General features: G+C 40.1%; 5 protein-coding genes across 11 annotated transcripts; 3 read left to right on the top strand and 2 right to left on the bottom strand.

Moving 5' to 3' along the window:
* The first annotated feature begins 945 nt into the window (after positions 1 to 945).
* On the top strand, positions 946 to 1,946 carry LOC6499530. Its single transcript, XM_001954395.4, has 2 exons — positions 946 to 1,218; positions 1,716 to 1,946. The coding sequence occupies exons 1-2, from the start codon at positions 959 to 961 to the stop codon at positions 1,798 to 1,800; spliced, it is 345 nt and encodes a 114-aa protein (XP_001954431.1). The 5' UTR covers positions 946 to 958; the 3' UTR covers positions 1,801 to 1,946.
* A 627-nt stretch (positions 1,947 to 2,573) lies between these two features.
* On the top strand, positions 2,574 to 13,376 carry LOC6499531 (nocturnin). 7 transcript variants are annotated; one of them, XM_014910635.3, is made up of 8 exons: positions 5,445 to 5,611; positions 9,648 to 9,952; positions 11,350 to 11,454; positions 11,691 to 11,923; positions 11,978 to 12,049; positions 12,113 to 12,234; positions 12,312 to 12,944; positions 13,005 to 13,376. In XM_014910635.3, the coding sequence occupies exons 2-8, from the start codon at positions 9,873 to 9,875 to the stop codon at positions 13,200 to 13,202; spliced, it is 1,443 nt and encodes a 480-aa protein (XP_014766121.1). In that variant the 5' UTR covers positions 5,445 to 5,611; positions 9,648 to 9,872; the 3' UTR covers positions 13,203 to 13,376. The 7 variants fall into 7 exon arrangements, with proteins under 7 accessions (XP_032312295.1, XP_044572917.1, XP_014766123.1 ...); XM_032456404.2 differs by lacking the exons at positions 5,445 to 5,611; positions 9,648 to 9,952 and adding an exon at positions 2,574 to 2,858; XM_044716982.1 differs by lacking the exons at positions 5,445 to 5,611; positions 9,648 to 9,952 and adding an exon at positions 2,575 to 2,858 and having other exon boundaries at positions 11,413 to 11,454.
* A 322-nt stretch (positions 13,377 to 13,698) lies between these two features.
* Positions 13,699 to 14,498, bottom strand: LOC6501036 (succinate dehydrogenase cytochrome b560 subunit, mitochondrial). Its single transcript, XM_001954393.4, has 2 exons — positions 14,358 to 14,498; positions 13,699 to 14,300 (listed from the first exon to the last, which is right to left on the bottom strand). Coding segments are annotated over exons 1-2 (516 nt in total). The 5' UTR covers positions 14,360 to 14,498; the 3' UTR covers positions 13,699 to 13,786.
* Positions 14,499 to 14,735: 237 nt separating this feature from the next.
* LOC6499532 (translationally-controlled tumor protein homolog) lies at positions 14,736 to 15,982 on the top strand. Its single transcript, XM_001954392.4, has one exon. It carries the CDS (start codon positions 14,983 to 14,985, stop codon positions 15,499 to 15,501), a length of 519 nt encoding a protein of 172 aa, XP_001954428.1. The 5' UTR covers positions 14,736 to 14,982; the 3' UTR covers positions 15,502 to 15,982.
* Positions 15,983 to 16,981: 999 nt separating this feature from the next.
* Positions 16,982 to 19,279, bottom strand: LOC6501035 (zinc transporter 7). The gene is made up of 4 exons (XM_001954391.4): positions 18,950 to 19,279; positions 18,701 to 18,888; positions 18,190 to 18,630; positions 16,982 to 18,069 (listed from the first exon to the last, which is right to left on the bottom strand). Exons 2-4 carry the CDS (start codon positions 18,879 to 18,881, stop codon positions 17,573 to 17,575), a joined length of 1,119 nt encoding a protein of 372 aa, XP_001954427.1. The 5' UTR covers positions 18,882 to 18,888; positions 18,950 to 19,279; the 3' UTR covers positions 16,982 to 17,572.
* Positions 19,280 to 19,579: the final 300 nt, after the last annotated feature.

Below are 19,579 nucleotides of genomic sequence, written 5' to 3'. Positions count from 1 at the left end.
GGATTTTATTTTGCCAACGATAAACAGAACTGAATTACTGCAAAAAATATGAGAAATGTGTAAATTGCCGAATAGCCCTTGCCCCACAAAATAAATAAGCAGCCCAACCATGGTAGAAGAAAATTGGAAATGGAAACATGGAAAATTAAATAAAGTGAAACCCACAAGAAGACGAAACAAGGATGTTGTACAGAAAAATTCCAATGGATGCAAACTAAGAAATGGAATAAGAAACCAACGAATAAATATGCTATTTCCCTTTATTGCATTTCAATTTATTATCCAAGCATCATCCTTGGAATCAGTATCAGAGGCAGCAGCAGCCCAAGTACGAATTTGGAGTTATGTTTATTGCCAAAAGGTCTGCTTTGGCTGAATGGGATTTTTGGTATTTAAATGGAATTTAAATGAAATTTTTTGTTTAACCCGGTTAGCCAAAAATGACTCAGGTATGCATGTAATATACTTCCAAAAAATTTCATAAATGTAATATGGTAATATCCGATTTCGTTGTCCCTTTGTTTAATTGTAATTGATCCTGGTTTCGCATATCAAAAAAAAAATTAATAAAATAATTATCATCCCTAATTATATCCTTAGTTATTTTCCATTTGAGAGCTGACCACGAGCTTTCTTTTTTATTTTCTATCAGGACATGAACTGAATAGGAGTGTACATTTCTCATATCATTTTCAAAAATGTTACTTTTTTAAAATGTGCTAAAAAAAATGTGAAAATAAATGTGAACATAATTAGAAATTTGAATAGGGTTATAATTAAAATCTCCACCATGGCAGCATTGATTCATCTGCAATGCTCGAGTTTCGGCTGTAATCTAGCCGCCAAAGGCTATATGACGATGCCATTGAAACGGTTCGATTGCCACTAGCCAATCTTATCAATGTCCGGCCAAGTGGCTGCCGGCTCTTCTGGCCCGCTTAATTCAGTCAGTGTCAGCATGTCGTCGTGGGTTGTCTCAACCGTTGATCTGCACGATTGCGGTGCCAATGGGAAATCATCATCAGGGCCGTCATCGCGTCATAAGCATTTCATCCTGCTGGTGTGGCATCGTCTGGCGGAGAAGTGTGAAAGATTCAGTAGTTTTCTCAAACGTGAAACCAACAAACCTCTTCCCAAAGAGCTGAGACGATCGTTGAGGCTAAACAAATCCGCTAAAAGAAAAGGCTATCGAAGTTGCGAGAGCGAGGCAGATAAACGGTAGGAATATAAACCGCCTGTTCACAGGTGCTTCAGATAAGCCCATTGTTATTGTTTACCTCAAGGTTTGCCTATGTACATAAGTTAGCTAGTGCTTGTACTTTTGTATTTATTTTCAATTATTTAAGTTACATTTTAAATGGTGTCTATTAGCCTCAAAACTTTCCATGGAAAACGCGTATACGCCACGTGATCCCTAACTTGTTTACGTTAACAACCCACCTTAAGCTGTTTTTAATGAGAAATATGAAATTTCATTGTCAAATTGTATTATTAAGTGTAATAATGACTTTACTAAAAAAAATAAAAATCATTTCAAATATGTTGTGAAACAGTGCGTATACGTGATGAAATTTTGATTTTTATGCTTGCGGCTGCATTTTGTTTCAAAAACATTTTATTCCAAAGTTTAAACATGCAAAAAAGACAGATATTTTTTTAATAAATTATTTTTATAGATTAATTTTAAAGCAATTTTTATTTAAATTATTTTTCAGACTTATGAAGGAACGTTTAAATGAGCCTGCCAACTTATCCGTTCGCATGGGACCTGCTTATGACTTTAGACCATCTAATTTCTGACAGATCTGTGAAAGGACTCTAGGACAACCACATCGAATTTCTTAGTACTGCTGTTAACTTAGCATAAGATTTAAAAGCACATTGAAGCGCTTACTTTTAATGTTAAATTCATGTTAAAAGCTTTTATTAAAAGCTTTTATTTTTTACACGGCCTTATTGACATGACTGATGCAAGCTCAAAATCAGCTGATATACATATATATTTCTGGGGCTTTCAGTAGAAAAAGCTTAATACTCTTAAATGTTTGTTTGATGAGGTCTCTTAAAATGATAGTAGCTGGTAACTCTTAGTTACGCCCACACAAGAGTTTATTGCCCCGCTCACAACAAGTGGACGTGACTTTGTACCTTGCTTTTTCAGGTATTTGTATTTTGTTGGAAGGTTGAACTCGATGGGGCCTTATGTTTTTAACCAGATTAGGTAATTTAGTCTTTGATTAATAGAGGATAGAAACTTTTTATATATAATTTGTATTTTTGTTCACTTAATATTTTCTTTATTCTCTGTAGCATAAAATTGTATACTTTATATACTTTTTTTAAATTTTAATAGTATTATTTTAATAATATATGTATATACAAAGGGTATTAAATAGTTGTGCAGCCCCACCAATGACTCCAACTGTAGCCTACAGCTCAGTTAGCTTTTCCTTTCTGCCACTCTCACTCTCTCTGAGAACTTTCTCTTTAATTTCGCGGCGCATACCTCTCACATACGCTACGTCACAGAAAGCGTTATCTCCTCGGCATTTTTTTCATGGGCTGCCCGCTTAGTGTGGAAAACGTGTTCGCGGAAATGGCATTGATAGTGAAATGTTAACCAAAATTTAGGAAATCCTCGTCTTAATTGTTACGAACAGAAATTAAACCTGAATTGGAATCTCAAATTGATTGAGACTCTTCAGACACACCTCAAAAAATTTGACTGAAAAAAAATATACATACATAATTATCATAAACAAAACACAGTGAACCAATACTATTGAGTGAAAAATGAAGCTGATTTCAACAATTGTTTATTTGTTGGTTGCCTTCTACAAGTTTTTTAAGAAGTTCCTGTAAGTGGCTGAAATTACCTAATATTATGAACCGCGCCTGGTTTAGTTGGGCGTGCCTTCCTTTGTCCTTTTTTGCGTGCCTTTTTTTTTTTTTGCCTCGAAGCTACCCTCCAAACAAATCTTCGGGCTTATTGACAAAACAACAATATCGAAGAAGGGAAGACTTTGGCGGCAGCTAACAAAAATGTCTGCTGATGCTTTTCATAAAATTGTTTTTTCTTTGTGCAGCTTTTCTGTCTCGGCCTTTGTTTTCAGTTTTTCGTTTTTATAATTTACTTTTTTGTTTGTTTTTGCAGTTTATTACACAAAAAAAAATATACAAATTTCCTCCAATCTGTCTGCGAAGTGTGAAGGTAAGAGAGTGAGAGCTCCTCCTCTCTAAAACTCTCACCTCTTTCCCGCTCTTCTAAGCACATATTTTGTTTGGTTTGCGACCACTGGGAAATTGGCTGAGCTTGTCTTCTATGCACTGAAAGAAATGTTTTTATTATTCGATATATAATTTAAAAACATTTTCAACTTCCTTTTTTTTTTTTAATATTAGAATAGCATATTCATTGGCTTTGCAATTAAAAACAGTTTACAAATTCAAAAACTTTTTATTTTGTTTTCTCGGTGCAATAACTGTAACCATTTGCATTGTAATTTATTAAAGTGCCTGTTTGTTGGCTTGTGGGTAGCATATGTGTGTACGTGTGAGTGTGCTTTGTGGGATGGTGACAACAGAAATGGTTTTTTAATTACTATAACTGTGTGTTCTTTGTGGGTTTCGGTATTCTGAGGGCGTTGTATACACAATTTTCAACAAGCACAAAAGATCTGTTCAGATTAAAGTGGGGGCCTCTTGTTGGCGGGTAATTTAATCGCAATTTATGGGAATTCCCCATTACAAAGATCCCACTTGTTGACAACAATGGTACTACCACACCGAATGTAATTTGATAAAAGCGATGTCAAGTCCTTTGTAGTTTTACGGAAGAACAGCCCACTTCTTCTTAAGTTCTTGAAGTCCGTTCTCTTCTGAATAAATGAAATTAATAATATGATGTGGGCCTAATAATATGAGTAATGTGGTTTAATCTCAACATCTTGATTAAAAAGGACATATTTATCTCTTCTTTAGGAATCTTTTAAGAACTTTTGACATACATGGCAGTTTGGAAGACTAATCTATAAACTAGGTTTATGATTCTGCTGTTATGTTTCAATCACTTCTTAACCTGCCCCAAAGTTGAATGAAACTTTTGAAAAAAATCTTTCGACTTTTTACTAATACTAGCCACAACCGGAGGGAATCAGTTCTTAGTCATTTATTTGTTATTTTGTGCTTTTAATGCTTATTGACAAACACCTTGTCATAAAAACACTACAATGATAACCGTGATTGAACTTCATCTTCAAGCTTAAAGTCGAATATTAATCAAATATATGTTTTTTTTTTTAATTTATTTTATTAAAAGTCTATTGTATAGACTATATAAATGGCACGCTTATGGCGATAAGCTTGAAGAAAAAAGGAATAGCTTGAAATTAAGCTTTCTAGCTTATACTTTTTAAAATAATATTTAAAAGATAAACCCAAGAGTGAACTTTACCCCCAGCACTAAAACAAGGCCGAGGTGGGTCCACTCAAAGTCCTTATCTAATCGCAATGGCTAGCCCACTGGCTGTGAGCAATAAATATACTATATTATATGTACGTTATATTAGAAAGAAATAGTTGTATGATGTCGAGTGACCTTGCCAGGCTGATAGGGAGTGGGATTCGTGAGAACTACGCAAATGCAACCGCCTCGATCTAATTAAATCCAATTAGTTCCAGGCTGGATCACATTTTTCTGCATTTCCCCCACATTGTTAATCAAAAGCCGTTGTGAATTTTTTACAACCAGGCGTAGGAGTTATGCTGGGAGAAACGTTTTCGAGTGGCTTCAGCCCCGATAAGATATCCCTCGCCAAGCCAGACACAAGACCAGACACGAGGACCGTGTCATTGGCATTGTTATCAATGCGGCGAACTTACAAATTATTCACGATTGACCCACTCAGATCCCCGGGAAGTAAATGACTAATTCGATTTATGTACATAAGGCTTTGTTTACAAAGGAGTACTAACAATGGCAACCCTTTTTTGTTGTGATGTTGGATATTGTTTGAAAGTCTTACAGTTTCCAGGTTCAATATTTAAGAAAGTAATAAAATAAACTACTGGATTATATAGCTATATTCTAGAATATCCTTCAATAAAATTGTGTAAAATTGCTTTCGTTTACGTAATACAAAAACTACAACTAAAGAACTTATTTCATCGCTCATACGCAGTGTAGGGCAAACAGAAATTAACATTCAAAATAGTGTTACAGACCCTGAGAGAGCGAGCCATTGAACTTATTACGATAATGAGGTGACGAGCGGCTGGGAGCGGGTTTCGGTTACTCGCCAAATGTTCCATTGCGCCTCCGGCAGACAGACGTAACAGACATGCCGAGAGAGTGCTCTTGCCATTATCCTTATCAGCTTCCGATTTGCCAAGCAGAGAGAATGGGTATAAATGGCGCAAAGCACCTACCATCGAGTTTAGTTCTTTTCAGCTCGTCGGAGCACTTGAACCCCTAAAACTTGATCGTTATTATTTCGGAATTAGATCGGAAACGGATTAGAATAGGCCAGAATTACGCGGGCAGTTTGGATTTGGATTCCTTTCGATTGCCACCCAACCATGTGTGGTGATGTCTAGTGCAGACTGCAAAATGGTGAGTCCTCGGCCTAAATGTTTACTAAACTGACACACTTGCAAAGTGCCTACCTGCCTGCCACCCTCGAATACCTTTTTGGGGAAAAATCTAGAAAATGTTTTTTTTTTTCGTTATTATTCTTGTGTCCAGCTGGAATCAGCTTCTGCCGGAGCAGAACCAGTTATTTCCAAGCAGCAGCAGCCACAGCCGTTGCGATATTGTATATAGTACGGCTATGTGTCCCAATCTGTCGCTATGCTGTTGAATAAAACGAAATAATCGCAAAGCTACCCCTAGAACAAAGCGTATAATATGCACCTATACCCTGTAAAATAGAACGGATGCTTGTTTGCCTTTTCAACTAGTTAGCAGCATATTCTAGAAACTTTTCTCTTAAAGTCCTTATATAAATTGAAAGAAAGTAATTACCTTTTCCAATAACAAATAATAAACATGTAATTAAGACTGTAATCTTAAAATTACAAATTATTTATGTTTCTTATTTGCCGAATGAGGAAAATGCAGGTCACCTGATAGTCGAGTAGCCACAGCATTGTGCGCAAAAATATCTGATAAGCTTATCAAATCTCTGGCGTCTGAAGTTTTTTCTTCGTTTTTTGTTTGCTGGTAGATGGCAGATCGACCTTTTGATGACCTGATCAAGCCGTAGCAGGTGTACAGCCCAGCCCGTAGTTTATTGTATGATGAATAGGCAGAAAAGTTACATCGCTCCTAGGGAACTTACTTTGTATTTTATTGAATATTATCTCCCGTAACGCCCTCACGAGGAATAGGCCTGTCATAAATTGAGCGAGCTGGTTCCCAAGTTCAAGATTCTCGCCATTTGGACACTCACGTACATATAGCCATATAAATAAAACTCAATGTCGGCCGTTTCTCTTGTTGATTCCGCTCGACTTTCCGCAGTGCATTGCCAAAAAAAAGGCAGCCACCGTCCAAACGTTTGTAGACAAGTCAAGCCCCAGCCGCGGAAGGGGAAGTTAATATAAATTTCAATTAGCATTACAACGACAATTAATTCTAGGTATGTACGAATAAAATATAGAATCTAGAATCTAGACCAAGTTCAACAACAGCTGAGCAAATAAACAAAAGTTAACAGGAAAAAGAGTGAATAAATTGAAAAGGAGGACTTTTATGGTTCTAAAATTTGTTAAATTTTATTATATTTATTATGAAAATAATGTATGTATATTTTTGTATTAAAAAGTTGAATGAAAACTTAAAAGTTTAAAGTTTAAAGCTAAGAGTAATGATATTGTAGTTCATTTTACAAAAGTTTGCTTTTTTCAAAAAGTAAAATATAGGTACAATCTTAGGTATGTTTTAGCATACTTTTAGGCAGAAACCGAGCATTGTAGTGCATAAGTTGTTAAAAAATATTAAATATTAAAAATATTTATTAATTATCAAATATAGAAGGGTTTAAAAAGATTGATTCAATTAATATATAAGATATACAAGGAACTATTGTAAAATAAAACTACAAACATCCTACTACACACATTGCGGAAATGAATGAAAGTCATTCAGTTCAATTCATTTTGTTGGCAGTTTATTAGCCAAACTAAGTGCAACCAATTTGCTCTTGAATTAATGCAAATCATGAAAATGCAAATAATTTATTTGCTACAAATTAGCTGTGGAGGCTTACCGCTTCATGACTCTCTCCCTCTCGACTTCGATGGTACTTGGGGAAGGAACACAAACTGAGGCATAAAATTAATTATGTCTGTGTGTGGATGGATGTGTCGCCAAGTGGCAGCCGGATGACATAGAGCGTAATTAATCAATCTGATTGCTGATTGAAAACTGTTCTTTATTTATCTGTAATTGATTGTTTGCGGAATACAGAATTCCGTTGCCATTCTCAATGAAATACCAAAAGGGAAGGAATTCTTCGGAAAATATTTCAAAATCCAAACAAAGTACATATGTATGTGTATGTACTTGTAAACAGAATTCCAGAAATATTAGCAATTATTTATGTCTCGATATGACCTTAAACAGGTGCAAGTTCAAGTAAATTCGTGTTCCAACGACACGCAACGTTTGTTGGCGATCTCTGATTCTCGGATCTGATTCATCGGGTCAAGTTTTAAAGTCGATGAAAGCGTTCGGTTTGTAACTTTTAGGCACTACATCATAGTCTTATTTTTGCTAATCGCAAAGTTGACATTTTGGAAAGTAATCAAACAAAATGTGGTTTACCTTTAAACGATCGGCGATCCAACGAATCAGCGATTCGGGCTGGCTGGCTGGCTAAATGGAAGCGAGAGCGAAATTTCATTTTTATTATTATTATAACCCTAGCTATGGCGGTCGGTCTGTCTGCTCATTTAATGAGAAATGAGAGCGGGAACCGAGCACTTGATTGCCTCGATCTCGGCTAGAGCCAGCCGAAAAGATATAAATAAGGAAAGGCAACGCACGCGCGTATTAATTGTTGTCTGTGATCTAAACGGCCAGAATTGAAGCGCTCCCCTCTCGAATGATAGTTGATGCAAAAAAATATTACGCATACGCCCCGCGGTCAATGAAAAGTGCTAACTATCGCTCAAAAGTCTAGAAAATGGATGGAAAACAGAGCACTGGATTGCAGGAAAACCACGGACATAGGCGTCAGCCGGCCTTGGGCAAAGCCATGCCCGTGACATCCCTGCTCCTAAATCTCCAGCTAAACGATGCCAACTCCACGGATTACAGGAACAATCATATTGGCGAGCATCTCGGCCACCAGGAAGAGGATGACACACCGCCGCAGTTCTTTAGGGTGACCGATGAGCCACCATCTCCCGAAGATCAGGATGCACAGTTACCCAATCCACACTCTGAAGACGAGGTAAAAAAAGAGAGTTCCGGAATGGACAAGCCCTGTCTGAATTGCCTGCAACTGGTGCCGGATCACCTGGCTGATAGCTACTCGGCCGTGAATGAGATGTGCCAGCGCCTGTGTGGTCCCCAGTGCAGACAGCCCCAAGGACTCACGCTCGGCGGCAATCAGCAGCGGCAGGATTTCCTCAGGCAGTACGAAATCGCGGAAGCTGTGGCCAAGACCTCGGCCATGACCTCCACCGCTCAGATGAAACAGCGTCTTGCGGCGCGCAAACTGGAAATCGAGAAGGAAATGGACGCGCATGTGGATGTGGATGTTGATGTTGGGGGCGTGGCCAGCCCAAATATCAATCTCGATCTCAACCAGAGTTCGGCTGCAGCTGGAGACAAGTTGCCGCCGACTGCGATCGTGGAGTTTGAGCCGCCTCGCGATTTGCTGCTGTATCTGGTGAGGTGAGCTACTCGTATCTTGTATCTGGCAGAACAGGGAGAGGGGAGCTGTCGGCCGTGCTTATAAATCAAGTTCATGGCTGGCGGCGTGTCAAGTGTTCTTAGGCATTGCCAGGCATATGGCTCAAAGACACTCAGCGTCTATCAAAAGCAAAAAAAAAGAAAAAAAAAACCAGCAGCGATTTTAATGAAAGCAACAAAAACTAACCTTGCACAATTTACGCGAAAGTGATCATGACAAAATATTGCAGGGTTGTCGCTAAGGAAAAATGTATCTATAAGCTAAATATTTCAGGGATTTATTTTCGAAGATATTATTTAATCTACCTAGCTAAATTTTTTTAACTAAATCCAGTAGTAGGTAGTGCAGATATCTTAATCCTGAAAAACAAAACACAAATATAATTTTTCTAATTAGTTACTAAATTAGCTACTAAACTTATCTAACAGACTACTTAATATTTAATACCTAATGCATTCCAATTAAGCCATCAACCGCTTCGATAAAAATATTTCAATTACAATCATAACAGTTAGTATATCGGAAGAAAATCCTATCAATAAGGCACCTATTATGGCTTTTGGGTCACGAACGTGGCTGATAAAAGGCCAATAACTTGTATGGCACGTGCCTAATGATTAAAAACAAAGCTGACAGAGACTAGTGGGCATTTTGCAAGTGGCGTTTAGTAATTTAAATGAATGCAATTAAACATTTTCTAACCACAATCTAATTCTGCCGTTTTAGGAAACACAGATGGGGCCGCGTCTCTTTGACCCTGCCATACTGACACTAAATATAAATATAAAACGTTTCAAGTTATCCTAATACTGCAACAGTATAGTTTGGTGACAGAACTAACCGAAGAATCCCAGAAAAGCCAAAGAGAAGTAACCCAAAAAGAAAGTGATCTTCAAGTAGCTGAAATAAAGATTCAGCCAAAATTTAAAAAAAAAAACAAAAATTGACAAAATGGAGTTTCTAATGAAAACATCGCGTCTGATCGTAAGATCGAAAACGTTCGCGCGACGTGTGGCCGTGCCCATTCCCAGGTAACGATTCCCCAGATGCAGATACAATATCTCTCTTTTTTGCCGGCCAGCCGCAGAACTCATTACGCATGTAACTGCGTTGCTGTATATCAATTGGCCAGATGCAGATACAATTGTATCTTTTGTCTGGCAGATTAGCATTTGAGAACATTTGGGATTCTGCTTAGGCATACAACACGAATCAGGCATTAGCTAAGGATGCTGTGCTTGCTGCTGGCAGCAAATTTCTTTTCCCCGGGTCTCGTTTTGAATAACTCAGCGGGGCGAACACTTTTGTTTTCATTAATCTGACCCCCCAGGAGCCATTCCCCCCACTTCGCCAGCATACATAAATATTTAAGAAGCTGTCACAATCGAAATCAGAATCGGAATCGTTCTTTTGTTTAGCATTTCGCGAACAAACTCTCGCCTCCGTCGTACGCACGTGAGCCGAACGTATTGATCTCGTTCTGGAGTATCTTGCAGATACATCTCGCATGCGAAATACCCGTTTGTGCGTGCTCTCCCTCTCGCACCTTAACTCTTTCTCTCTTTCACTCGCAGCTCTCCTCGGCAATGATCTCTCTAATAAAACGCCGCACTTCAGTTGGCATTCAGTTTCGTCAAAGTCGCTTGCAAGCGCACCTCGTTCTCCGATATATTTCGGCATCCCCCCAAAAAAAAACATATATATTATTAGCTGAAAATTAATAAACTGTATCCTTGGATCCTTGCCAAAGTCATGGAGCAAGCCTTGCAAATGAAACGAGCCAATAAGGCACCATGCAAGAACGACCGGAAGGCCTATCTGCAGAAGGTGATGCTGACCAGGTGAGCGAGATGCTACCAGTCGAGCTGGTGAGATCTTAAATCTCTGCGATGATTGATTGTGTTGACAAGCGCTGTTAGGGGGCTCCAGTCCCCGAAATCCAGTCCCCGATCCGATCCGATCCGTTCTCGAACCCCAGCCAGGGAACTGGTTTCCATTCTGGTGGAGCAAACCAGACCAACAGCTGCGAAGCGATTGACCGAGCGACATTTTTCACTTCTGTTTTTGTTTCGACGGATTTTTGCGTGGGCGGACATCCTCCCTCCGCTCCTCCCTCTCTCTTTTGTTTTCTTAGCCAATTCTGCTGGGAGTCTCTTAACAATCAGAGCAGATGTGCTAATTTCCAGAAACCATAGGCCCACAGAAGTAGCATTTTCGTTTTAATAAAATGGGGATTGTCAGAAAACTTAATCAAAGGCTATCAAATAACTGATTAAAGACTGATTAATTGAATGATTTACTAGCTCTCCTGATCAATTATAAAATATTCTGCTTTTGGCGCTTTTATTTCAAAAATATTCTAATAACTTGAACAATTTTCTTTCTCATCCATACACTAAACCTAATTCCACAAAATAATTTCTTACAGCCAGTTAAAAATGGGAAAGTTTTATACCAGTCAGCGTCATAGTCATAGTTTATTCATTTTCAGCATAATACTGAGAAAAATTCTATATAAGAAACCAAATGAGTTGTAAGTACCAGATGAACAAAAATTGCATTTTTAGTGTTTGGCTGTTGTTCTTTTTTTTTGCTGTTGTTGGTGATGTTTGCTGAAAGTTTCTTGTTTGCGAAATATTTTAATAATTTTTAATTCGGTTGAAATGCAAAAAAAAACATACTTTTTTTACATGTTTTAAAAGCAACATAATCGAATAGATTGTAAGATGAGTATGAGTGTTGAAATAATTAGATTGTATTTATTTGCAGAATGGGCTCCTTCAACTCGGCACCAAAGATCAACAACGTCGACTCCCAGGACGATGATCTGGAACTGCCTGAGGGACTGAGCACCTCCGCCCTGCTCCAGCACGTCCAGAAGCTGTGGGGTAGGAGCTTCGAGCAGAACTCGCTCCTTACTCGCCAATTCTTGAAGCCGCTGCTGGTGGACGAGGATTTCACAGACGGTCTTAAGGGCCTCAAGCTGAACTCCATCTCAAGGGGTAGGCCACCATCTGGGGATTAGTTATCGGTCATGTTTTAATCTTTTTTTCCAGTTTGCAGTGCTCCGTCTGGAGGAGAGGCTTCTCAGAACCTTCGATTGCTCCAGTGGAATATACTTTCGCAGAGTAAGAATGATGGATCTCAATAAAGTGGAATACTTATTTTCTAAAGGAAAACCATTTTTCCAGCTCTCGGCCAACACAATGATGGCTTTGTCCGCTGTCCAGAAGAGGCACTTACCTGGGAGCACCGCAAGTACCTGATTGTCCAGGAGATCCTTCAAAATCAGCCGGATGTGATCTGTCTGCAAGTAAATATCACCAATTCCCAATTCCCTAAACCAAGAAGCAGTAGCTCTTTAACCTGAAACATTTTCTGACCAACTAGGAAGTGGACCATTTCAAGTTCCTGCAAACTGTACTGGGTACTCAGAACTACGAGGGTATATTCTTCCCAAAACCGGACTCTCCGTGTTTGTACATCGAACAGAACAACGGACCAGATGGATGCGCCATTTTCTACAAACGGGACAAGCTACAGCTCCTGGGCTATGACACCCGCATCCTGGAGGTCTGGCGGGTACAGAGTAACCAAGTAGCCATCGCTGCCCGGTTGCGTATGCGGGGTAATGGGCGCGAGTTTTGCGTCTGCACCACCCATCTGAAGGCCCGACATGGTGCCCTTTTGGCCAAGCTGCGCAATGAACAGGGCCGGGATCTTATCCGGTTTGTGAAACAGTTCGCTGGCGACACACCCCTACTCTTGTGTGGCGACTTTAACGCTGAGCCCGTGGAACCTATCTACTCCACGATTCTCGGCTGCGATCTCCTTCGACTGGGCAGTGCCTATGCCGATGTGAAGCTCGATCGTGAGAAAATTCTGCAACCCAGCGAGGATGTCGGAGAGTTTGTTTCCGAGTCAATTAAGCGCGAACCACCCTACACCACCTGGAAGATTCGCGAGGACGGTGAGGAGTGTCACACCATTGACTACGTCTTCTACACGCCTGATCGCCTAAAGGTAAAAAACTATTTTTTGCTTCTAATGTACATTTGGTATTAATATGCTACTACCATTTAGATAAAGAACTGTCTGGAATTCCCAGCCGGCGAGCAAATTGGCAAGAACCGCACACCCAGCTACCAGTATCCATCGGATCACTTTTCTCTGGTCTGTGATTTCGAATTGCTGCCATCCGCAGAAAATGGAGGGAAGAGCGACAGCGACGGCGAAAGGATATCAGAAACGGAAGGCAGCAAACATGGATCTATCCAATAGAAGCGCCCGAATACAGAATTCACTAGACGAGGAGTTTTAATTACATCGATTGTGATATTAGTTGTTAGATACATTTTAACCTCATACACGAACGTTGCACTACGATTTGCAGCTTTTACAAACAATAATCCAAACATTCACAATAATAAAACTTAATAATATGGAAGAAAGTAATAAAATGAGTCTTTTTATTCCACTTATTCAAAAACAAAGTCAAAAGTGGACGAAAATAGTTACAAAAATTATTGCATATGCTCGAGGCGCATCTGTTAACATTCTGTTATTTCTAACAGAGTAATCAAGGCGTATACTTAATTCCATGATAGACTGAGCATCGGAAAACACCTCCGGCCTACAAAAGCGAAAAAAATGATAGAATGCCAACAATTACTGTAAATTACACAAAACTCATGCCATTACGGCCCATACGGCAAAACGAAACGCAAATTTAAACCCTGAACAGCATTTCAAGTGGTTGCGTAACAACAAAATATTATAAATATTTACTTTACATATATTTGCATATAACAATTTTCACACCATCTTCGTAGTACACTTTAAATAGGTCGACTAGTCAAAAAAGCCTAGAGCAGGGCCAAGATAGCGGTCAGAATGAATGAGGTGGCTACCATTGCATAACCAGTGGAGTACACCTCCTTGATCTTAAGGAAGCGACCGGTGTCCCACAGCAAATGGCGGATGCCGTTGGCTGTGTGGTAGCCAACCGGGTAAGCGATGATGAACTTGAGGGCAGTCAGTGTGGCGCCGCTAAGCTGCAAGCCCTCCACCATGGTCGCGTAGTGGTTAATGTCGTGCGACGAGATCAGGGCGCCCACACCCAAAGCCCAAACACCAGCGCCCAGGGCCAAGCCCGTTCCGCGGTGCATAATCGACAGCATGGAGGTAAGCTGGGGCGAGTAGATGGTCAGGTGCGGCGACAGCTTCCTTCCCAGGCGTTCGTTCTTTTCAAAGAACGTCTCCTCCTTCTGGGTCGATCCCACAGAGACCACCTTCAGCGAAACCTGGCGGCTGGCAGCGGCCATTTGGAGGCCCTGCCGCAGCGCCGGGGAGCGGATCAGCGAGCTGGATAGTGCATACCTATCGGAATTGGTTGATATTCAGTTTTGTGGTTTTGTAATTGCATAAATTACGTACATTTCCTTGTTTTTCACCTGGAATTTGGGATAATGGGACCGTATACTGAGAGACCAAAAAATACCAAGCTATGCTAAAACTCTGAGACTAGAAAATACCAACAGTATCACTGGGTTAAAATACCAATGTTAAAATTAGTCAAAATAAATAAAAAAAAAAATTGTTATTCTCACAAGAAACCATTTTTTTATTCTGGCTGCAACAAAAATATTTTGCTTTAAATATAGGTTTTGTGATATAAAATGCAATAATTATATATGCTAACCAAACGAATGGTTTAGATGGAATAAAACCAACTCATTATAATGTTTATGGAATCAAGTAAGTAATCATTCAGCAATCAGTCATATTTATAGATTTTCTAAATGCTTTTTATAACTGAATAGAAATTCAATTTTGCTAATTTTTGACTAAAACTCTGGCAACATTGCTGTTTTAAAGAGACCATTGGCATTCTGAGCAAAAATACCAGAGTGGGATTTATCCCAACTGTATGTGCCGCCATCTGTCAACCTTTTTCCTGTCGATTGAGCGCGTGGCAAGTCGTTTTCGGCCCGTCCCGGTGTAGATTCGCAAGTGTTATAGACGCCTGTCGCCATTTTCAAACAGAAACAACGATAGAATCATGAAGATCTACAAGGATATCATTACCGGTGACGAGATGTTTGCCGACACCTACAAGATGAAGCTGGTGGACGACGTGATCTACGAGGTGCAAGGCAAGCTCATCACTCGCACGGGCGACGACATCAAACTGGAGGGCGCCAACGCCTCCGCCGAGGAGGTCGACGAGGGCACAGATATTACCTCTGAGACCGGCGTTGATGTGGTTTTGAACCACCGTCTGCAGGAGTGCTTCGCGTTCGGCGACAAAAAGTCCTACACCCTCTACCTGAAGGACTACATGAAGAAGGTTCTGGCCAAACTGGAGGAGAATTCCCCCGACCAGGTCGATGTATTCAAGACCAACATGAACAAGGCCATGAAGGACATCCTTGGGCGTTTTAAGGAGCTGCAGTTCTTCACTGGCGAGTCCATGGACTGCGACGGCATGGTGGCTCTTGTGGAGTACCGCGAGATCAACAACGAAAGCGTGCCTGTGCTTATGTTCTTCAAGCACGGCCTTGACGAGGAGAAGTGCTAGATGGATCACCAGCCGGTAGCCTTGTGTGTGTTTGGGCGTGCCTTTCCGACTTCTCCCAACGGGCGGGAGGATTCGTTCATCACCCAACAGGCCAACATACTCATGCATACCTTCTAAATATTTATCAGATACTTAGTTAAAATTTTGAGAGTCTTAAATTTATGTTTAAACAAAGCTGACAAAGATCCCCCCTGTCCATCGATTTTAATTGATTTTTGGTTAAAGAGAAGTCTTAAAAATTTGATTCAATGTTTATTGTTTAACTGCAGATCATGTAGCACGCAATTTTGTGGTTGTGGCGAAAGAGATGAATACAATGGCTAAGTTAATATGCCGAATATTGTAATTAAAATAATATTTTGATAGCAACAACGCAATATTGTACGCATTTTCATCTTTGTTTCAAACGAATACTAAGAAAATACCTAAAATGGAAACTAGTACTGAATTAAACGGAAACCATATACTATACAACTGTAAATCCGCATGCCTGTACTTCTTTTATTTACAGTTTTGGGCGCAGGTAGACGCCGTTACATTGCAGCTGCCGTAAGGGCATGCGAGTGTAAGCGAGAGGGCTGCTCATGAGACATTGCTGTCTGAGTCACTCCCGACTTTTTCGCTTTATTTTTTTTGGCAATAGCGGAGTTATTGACCTTTGACAGTGGCGTACAAATTTACACGCATACATACATACGTCTCTGTGTTGATGGGGGTCATGCGCAATACTATTCCAGGACGGGAATACTATTTTATCGACGCAGCACGGCCTGCAGTGGCCCAATTTTGCACGTTGCATCCGACCTAACCTCAATCTTGGCGCTTATCATTGCCTCAAAATGCGCTGTTCTCGCCATAAGGTGCGATTCTATACTATAATCTACATACTTCGATCAACCTTGGTTTTAACTTTCTGCAGGGGAGGGGCGCACCAACACAGGCGTCATTATCGTTTCGGGGAAACGTGTGGACCTGTTGCCGCCGTCGCGTGAGGGGCGGCCACAGTGGGTACTCGCAAATGTGCGAAACAAAATGAGAAAAGTATTTTATAAAATAATTTTTTTTTTTAATTTTAGAGTAAAAATCAACGATGAAATATAAAATATTTTCATAGAACATTTATGAGAAAATTTATCTATAGAATGTGTTGAATTTTTATATCAATATTATTTAAAATTTCAAGTTCTATAATAATATTTATAAACAAGAGAAACCTGGGACAAAAGTAAACTATTTTTGTTTCATAAAAAGAAAATTCTGTTCAATGAAACAGATTACGGAAATCCTAAAAATCTGTTTATTTGTGTCACTGAATGCCTAAAAATAAAATGTTTCAATCAAAAAATATTTTTAGCATGGAGTTTGTGAGAATATAATTGCATATTTTGGTTGATTTAAACATTATATTCAAATTTTAGCAGAATATATATTGTAGTTTCAAATAATTCCAAGCCCAACCGTATTAAAAATCGCTTGTTTGTTCGGTTTACGTATAAAAATGCTAATAACAAAATTAAATTTTATTTCGTTCATTATTTTGATGCTTCAAACTTTGGCAAAACGGTCCGTTCAACGTACTTCCACCGCGTAGCGGAATGTCCGTGGAAATGTCAGTCAGATTAGATGCTATTTGTAGGTATGCATTTTCCGGAGTTTGTTCATACTGAATTTAAAAAAGAACTCTAAATATATATTTACTCTTGCACAATTTTTTTCTTTCGCTTAGCTTACAATTACACTAATGGAACTACATACATATCTCGCGCCTTCAGTTTGTAAAGAATGGAATGAATGCCGAGATGGCATTTCAACAGATACAAAATAATATAATTAACAAAATTCGCAAAAATTACTAGATCAGAAGATTACACTTTTTGTTTTGCTTAGCTCTTGGAGGGGTATGTTTTTTTCTCATTTTTAAAAAGTGATGAACGTGTGTATTTTGTGTGCCGTCCTAGGGAACTAAAATTTCAAAATAAACTTGACAACATCGACTTCGGCCCGTGTAGTCACACACTGATAAATATACACATGATTTTACAAGGACACCAGAGACTATTCCATATCCGCATTACACATAATCCAACTGAATGTAGATCTGTTTCACGCCAACAGCCTCGAATATCATTCTCGTGTGCGTGACAACGTACTTGGGATCGACGTTTTTCGAAACCTCTAACTTTAAAGCTCCCACATAAACGTCGGAGCACAGCGTCCAGAAGTGTGGCTCCTGTACGGCGTACACTCCCGCCAGACCGGTCACCTTCTGATAGCACTGAGGCAGCGAACGATCCAGGCCCGTTGGCTGCCGCTGCATCAGAATCATAATCGACTCTTTGATTAGGCCCAGCACACTTAGTGCTATCAGGAGTGCGATAAAGATTGAGCATATGGGATCCGCTATCATCCAGCCGAACATCTGCATCAGGACGGCTGAGATAATAACGCCCACTGATCCCAGAGTATCGGCCAGGATGTGCAGGAAGACGCCGCGCATAATCTGAGAGTTGGTGCCCGACATGTCGTGGGAGTGTCCATGACTGCCGTGATCGTGGGAGTGCCCATGTCCTGAAAAAAGTTGATAAATTATTATTCACCTCAACAGGACATACGTTCTTAAAACACTAATAAAAATACTCTAAATCTAATCAGAATCAGAATAGCTATGCCCATATTAATATACACTACCATTATCCAAAGTGATGGCCTGGTGGTCATGGTTGCTGATATCGTTGTGGTTATGCGAGTGCCCGTGACTATGGCCATGTCCTGTTGATCCTCCGCCATGCGAGTGCCCATGACCGCCGCCGCCGTGCGAGTGCCCGTGTCCGCCGTGGTTGAAGGCGTAGATTCCTACCAGATTCACCAACAATCCTAGCACGGAGACTACAAATAGCCTCTCGTGCTTAACCTCCGGCGGCTCAATGAGTCGTTCCACGCCCTCCGATAGTATGAAGAAGGCGATGAATAGCAGGAACAAGCTATTGACAAAACCGGCCAACACCTCGGCACGAACGTAGCCGTAGGAGTACTTGTCGTTGGCCTTCCACTTGGTAATTACCGAGGCAGCTAAGCCCGCCAAGAGGCCGGTGCAGTCGAAGAACATGTGAAACGAGTCCGAGATCAGACCTGCCGATTAACGTTCAAGGGGGTTGTAAACTCCGGATAAGATAAACTGTAATAGTGGTGAAGAGCATACCCAGGCTGTTCGTCCAGATTCCATAGAAGAGCTCCACGAAGGCAAAACTCAGGTTAAGCAGCAGGAATAGGAACAGGTTGCGCGAGTTTCGGTCCGAAAAAATGAGTCGTTTCCAGCTGTTGAGCTTTTCTCTCACCCGGTAGCCGAAGCTGCTCCTGTCCTTGTGCGATAGGGGGATCATCTTGCACCTGAATGGACAGACAATACGTAAGCGTACGCACTAAGATAACAAGCAATTTGTTTGCATACGTGGTATAATCGCGGGGGTTTAACTCCCTCGCTCCAGCTGATTCCTCTCCAAATTCCGATTCTAGCCAGGCCCGCAATCTCACCTACTCTCTCAGCGGCACGGACTGACGGGATATACGGCACAACGCAAACAGAACAGACGCTTCCTGCTCCGCTACCCGGTCGTCTTGGTCTTGTTTGCACAGTTGCCAGCGGAGTGTAGCGTAATGTTGAATTGCTTTGGGTTAATTCATTTTTGGATGAAGCCGAAAACTGAACCAATCCAATCTGCCGTGTTGTCATCAAAATAAACGTAACCACGTAAACATTGCGTTTGCGTTCAAGCCAACTTTCGCTGTGAATGGCAAATGGCCGGTAGATGCCCAACTAAATGTTTTCTGGGTATGACATTTGTAATAAAACACAAAAATTCGTTGAAACATATATATATACAAAAACGAAATATAATTTTTTGATTAAATTAAAAATGTTGCCTTTTTTTTTATTGAAAATTTGTATGTTAAATAATTTTAAATTCAATTAAAATAGTTGAATGCGAAATGTGTGAATGCAGTTTTCAGAAGAAGAAGAGACTTTAAATTCGTTTCTTCATTAAGAAATCAAATATTTTTAAATAATTCTTTAAATATA

This window comes from Drosophila ananassae, chromosome 2L (assembly GCF_017639315.1).
Source record: "Drosophila ananassae strain 14024-0371.13 chromosome 2L, ASM1763931v2, whole genome shotgun sequence".
Classification (NCBI taxonomy): Eukaryota; Metazoa; Arthropoda; class Insecta; order Diptera; family Drosophilidae; genus Drosophila; species Drosophila ananassae.
This window is presented reverse-complemented; position numbering and strand designations above follow the sequence as displayed.